We start from the raw sequence: 5,543 nt of genomic DNA on the forward strand, positions 1-5,543 counted from the left end.
AAGGAAGTAAAATATTACAATTTCACATGTTATAATACCTCAATTAGCAGGAGAACATAGATTTTACTGATAATTTATTTCACTGCATCGACCCTCCAAACACAAACAGAACTAGAAAGAAAGAAAAGGTTTTTTGCAATTGGAATAGATATCATAGAGTCCATGTACTAAAGCTCACATACGTTAGTTGAAGTAGACTCCCCACAGGCCTACTTATGGTCTATTATACTTTTCACACAGTTTGAACAAGCTTGTTTATCTTGTTTCCTAGTTCATAACATTCAAAAGGGGAATGGAGGAGGGGGCATGGAGAATTAGGCAATAAAAACTGGCTGGTAGAAACAGTTAAATTAACAGCAGCAAAAAATAACAGCTAATAGAGAGGGAATCTATAGAAATGTTAAAGCAAAAAAAGTCAGACATTGAAAATTAAAAAGTAGAACAATCTGAGCCCATTTAGTAGTATGGGAACAAACAGCTCTCCACAGTTTAGAAGCCCCGAGGCAGCACTGAATAGGCACATTGAAATAACTAATGCTATTATAAGGACAATCTTAACTCATCAAGAAAGGATGCAATTGTTTCCAAGTTCAGGAGTCAGGAAGTCAAAAATAAATAGTATTTTTGCAAAGCTTTTCATCCAAAATGGATAAAGATTTCAAGGGGGGAAAATAATCAGGCACTAAAAGTGCCGAACCTCAGTTACCCGGAAAAATCAGTTACGTGGAACACTCACAGTATAGTGTGGCCTAATAGATGACCCATCATCATTGAAATACATCTTCATACCATACTGGAATGCACATTGAATAAATTTTGTTGTGATTTACACATCTCCCTGAGCTATACTCTGATGAGTAAAATTTGCAGTGAACAGGTTTTCACAACTGCTTATGTAAGTTACCTGAGATTATATTATCAGTATGGCTTACATTCTTTCCTCCTGCGATGAATATAAAACATTTCTATTTTTCACTTTTTTCATCATCAGGTAAAGAAATGTGTGAGGGAAAATATAAAGAACAAGTCTGAAAGGTAATTTTATAATAAATATGTGCCTGCTTCTGCACTAGACTTGCTGAGTTATCAATATAGCCCATAGAGAAGTAGATTTAAGGAAGGAACTTCAGTGCCATGAGATGTTTAAGGAACCCTATAGATGAGAGTAATAAATAACATTTACTTCTTCCCAGCTCCAGACCTGTTTGTCAGCTCTACCTGAATGTTTCACAGAAACCGCATACCCAAAATTGACAATCAAACTACCTCTTCCTCTTCCATTCCCTGTGTTCATGGTGTTTCTTTCTATTCAGTCACCCTAACTAGAAACCTGAAATTAACCTAGTCTCCTTCCTGTCCTTCAAACACCACGACTAGTCACCAAATCAAATGAATTCTACCTTCTCAATTCCTCTCAGGCTTCTCCCCTTCTCCCCATCCCCAGATGTGAAAGTGCATGCCTCTAACTACTCATACCCAGCTTACTTCAGCTGTGTTCTAACTAGTCACTTTATCTCCAATCTTCTTCCTCTCCACTGCATAAACCACACACTGAATCCTCCACACAACAGCTTGAATGATCTTAGTGAAAGCAAAAATTCCACCATTCATAGCTGCTGTTGATCACTGTGCATACTGTGCACTCTACAGCCCTAGTGAGGGCGTCATTCCTGATGTGGTCTGTGTCAGTGGAGACCCTAGCGGTTTTGCGGTACACGACCCGTACAACCATATGCAGCAGCCTTCTCTATTGCGCTGCTTACAACACTCCAATGGCTCCCAATTGCTCTGGAAATAAAGTAAAACCATTCAACATGCTTTATAAGGCACTGCCTGATGAAGCCCCTGCCTACCTCTCCGAATTTCTCTCTGTCCTTTACCCCCCATATTTACACTCCAATCATTTAAAAGGTATTCACAATTTCCCAAACTTACTCTGCTCTCCTCTTTCTGCTTGTCTTTGCACATCTTATTTCCTTGCCTGGAATACCATTCACCCCACCTATCCCTACCACATTCAATCCCCATCCGCTGTCTACCCGGACACTTGTATGCATCTCTCAAAATTCAGCTCATGCATCACTCTCTCCAAGTCTTCCCCTAACTCCCTAAGTGAAGCCAATCATTTCCTCTTCGGGCTGCCCCAGGGCAGATTCTACACACACACATGTAATTAGTTTATTACACTGCAGCATAATTTCTGGGCCTGAGCAATCCATAAATGGTCATTGTTGACATGATTGTTCAGGAAGTTATTAACCACAGTGAAAAGCTTTGTAAATGTATTTTATTATATAAATAGCTTCCAAGTATATGAAATCCATTTTACATTTAAAATTTTTGTACTGTAGTGTGTACTCTAATCACATGGCTACAAATTCCTTCCAGGACAAATGCTTAACAGGTACAAAAGTACTGCAAGCCCAGGTAAGAAACACAGCACAGCAACTGGTGTCATTTAGGTGTTATGATGCATTGTGATGCCATAGGAATGGGGGCCTGTCAACATGCAGGAGCCTTCAACAGTATAAACAGATGAAACATCACACAACTCTAGAAAGAAGAGCAATCACTAGCAGTAGAAATGTCAACTTACATTTCACAGCATAACTAATTTATCCCTTGTGATTAAGCATGCATTCCTCCAAAGAAGATTTTTTTTTTTTTTAGCTCCCAGGACGATGCAGAAGGTAAATGAGAACAAGACACAAAGTACTTTCCACTGTACTCCATGGAATGTTTCAACCAGATTTTTTTTTGTAGTCTCCAAAAACTATTTAAATTGCTCTTAAGACCTGAAGGAGTCTGTGCCTCATCACCACATTCCCCTTAATGATTTATAACATATAGAAAATAATACTGACCAGCTCAAAACAAAACAAGCAAGACCAAAGAGTTCTGTGTTATGAAGATGCATAGACCACAGCCTTGAATTAATTCCATTGGCCTAACTGAAGATGTTTGCATGGCCTCCTTTAGATTTGTGGATAGCACTAAATAGGGAGGTATATTTGGAACATGTGTTGTGGCTATCTGATTTGCGGGAAATTGCCACCAAGTCTATTTTTTGAATACCAAAACTTCCACTGCAAGGCTTAGAACCTAGTAAGTCAAAACTATCTTGGGAGCAAAGGAAGGCACGCACATCAATTGCAGCACCTTGTAGACTTGTCTGAAAAGCGCTGGCTGGACTTCAGGTCCCAGAGTTGCACCCTGTTCTGAGGCTGCCCCCGTGCCCCAGTCAGAATGGCCTCATAGGAACGCAGCCCCACAGCCTGCAGCACCCACCCTGTTATATCAACCCCAAGGCTGGGCAACTTCAGCTTGCTAAATGTGAGTGTAGCATGACTGGCAAGTGATCAAGTCCATGTTACACCATTTGCTCCCCTTAATCGAACCTGGCAGTGGCAGTAAAGGCTTTGTGAGTTACTTGACTTTGTTTTCGTTTGTCCAAGAGCTCCTGCCTTTATAGGGAAGCAAGAAGCTCGTGGACCAAGATGAAAAGAAAGATGCGCTTGTCTAGGTGAAAAGCTCAAGTCAGTGGCAGCAGTTGTTTCCCTACAACTCCTCCTCCACCTGCCCTGCTGCGGCCCTGCTGCTGGTTCCAGAACCCGAGTGCCTTTTTGACTTGATTTCGTTGTGGGAAAAACAAAAACAAACAAAAATTGCTTTTTCAACTTCAGGGAATATTACAAGGGAAGTGTACTCCTTAGTGAGGTTGGGTTCTCACTGAAGTGGATGAGAAGAGTTATCCTCTGAACCAGCAATGGCAGAGACATTCTCATACCGCTTCCTGCAGTTTCCCACGGTCCTCCTGGGGTGCCCAAGCGGACCAGAGCTGCACGCCTGCAGAGCGGCAGCTGGCCAGAGGAAAAGGGAACGGATGACCCAGCAAGTTCGCAGTTGGGAGCGCCACTGCAGTAGGAAAGTGTGTGTGCGCGCGTGGGGAGTGTGGACTGGAAACTAGTGTGCTCGCCGGGGGAGGCAGTGGGTGAGGAGAAGGGCAAGCGAGCTAGGTTGGAACCCGAGGCCGCTGGGGAGGAGATGCGAGAAAGGGACTTACCTGCCACGAAGACTGCTTGCAGGAGGCAGAGGTAGTTCTTCCCGTACTCCTCAGCAATCCTCACGCGCTGCAGGGCCATGGCCATGTCCACCTGCAGAGGGATCGCCTGAGCTATCGGCATGAAAGTGCAGCCACCTGGGTTCTGGGGCAGGCCCGGGATCCGGGACGAGGGGGTCCAAGGCGCCGAAGCGGCAGCTTGGGGCATGTGCCTGGCCGCCCGCCGTGGCGAACACAGGTGGGGCCGGGGCTCTGCTGCTGCCATCTTCACGCTGGAGTCCCGGGAAGGGCCGCTACCCCAGCCAGTAGCTGCCCAGCTCCGATCCGCGCGCCGCCGCTGCGCGCTCAGGCACTGCCGGAGGGGTGCAGCCCGTGGCCCCGCTCAACCCAGCCGCGTTACGGCCGCCAGCCCTCCGGACCCCTCCAAATAGGGATAGAGGCGTAGAGGCCTGAGAGCTCCGCGCTACCAGTCCAAGAACTTGTTATGAGTTTGGGGCTCCGGCGGAGCGCTCTGGCCACCACCGCTGCGAGGGCAACTCTTCCTGGGTGCGCGCACCCACGCCCCCGCCTAGCCACCAGAGGATAAAAGGAAGCGAGGGGACTCCAAGGAGGGACGCAAAAATCCAAAAGGAAGAATTTCTGCAGAGATGCCTATCTTCAAGGGATGAAAGGCCAGCCTAGGCTAGCACGCGGTGGAAGGAGATGGCACAGCCTCGTACTCCCATGGCAACTCACGCAAGACTTGGTGGCACAAGGGAGTTGCTCGGTGCAAGCACATGAAGGTGGCCCTGTCAAAGCTGCTGTCTTTACCCCAAGAGAGTACAAGCCCTGAATAGTCTGAAAGGCCCTGTGCTGAAGCCGAAATATGTCCTCCAACGATGCAAACGAACACAGAGACATATTCTGATCTCAGTCCTTGGATATGCCAAATCTCACGCCCTCCAGGTCCCAAATTTTCAAATGCCAACCCCCCGTATAGACACCTGAGCTGCCATCTGCCATAGGTATGAGAGACTTGACACGCTTTAGAGAGGACACGAGAAAAAGGAAAGGCAAGAGGAGGCAATGCTTTTTTTTTTTTTAAATTGTACTTTAAGTCCTGGGGTACATGTGCAGATCTTGTAGGATTGTTGCATAGGTACACATATGCCATGGTGGTTTGCTGTCTCCATCCCTCCGTCACCTACATCAGCCATTTTTCCCAGTGTTATCCCTCCACAAGGACTTCATGACTAAAACACCAAAAGCAATGGCAACAAAAGCCAAAATAGACAAATGAGATCTAATTAAACTTAAGAGCTTCTGGACAGCAAAAGAAACAATCATTAGAGTGAACCGGCAACCAACAGAATGCGAAAAAATTTTTGCAATCTACCCATTAGACAAAGGGCTATTATCCAGAATCTACAAAGAACTAAAGCAGATTTACAAGAAAAAAAAAAAAACAACCTATTCAAAAGTGGGCAAAGGATATGAACAGACA

General features: G+C 45.3%; 1 protein-coding gene across 1 annotated transcript; it reads right to left on the reverse strand.

The window, feature by feature from the left end:
• Window positions 1–2,458: 2,458 nt before the first annotated feature.
• On the reverse strand, window positions 2,459–5,136 carry LOC116543034. The gene is made up of 2 exons (XM_032268324.1): window positions 3,788–5,136; window positions 2,459–2,553 (listed from the first exon to the last, which is right to left on the reverse strand). Exons 1-2 carry the CDS (start codon window positions 4,323–4,325, stop codon window positions 2,459–2,461), a joined length of 633 nt encoding a protein of 210 aa, XP_032124215.1. The 5' UTR covers window positions 4,326–5,136.
• Window positions 5,137–5,543: the final 407 nt, after the last annotated feature.

Source organism: Sapajus apella, unplaced genomic scaffold (genome assembly GCF_009761245.1).
Source record: "Sapajus apella isolate SASKATOON/1434 unplaced genomic scaffold, GSC_monkey_1.0 scaffold179, whole genome shotgun sequence".
Lineage (NCBI taxonomy): Eukaryota > Metazoa > Chordata > Mammalia > Primates > Cebidae > Sapajus > Sapajus apella.

Excerpts from the sequence above, each read along its gene's own strand:
- LOC116543034 (XM_032268324.1), bottom strand. The coding sequence starts at position 4,325 with ATGGCAGCAGCAGAGCCCCGGCCCCACCTGTGTTCGCCACGGCGGGCG. Across the intron at positions 2,554-3,787 it reads GTGGGAAACTGCAGGAAGCG|AGTTGTGTGATGTTTCATCT; the intron begins GTATGAGAATGT and ends TCTTCTTTCTAG.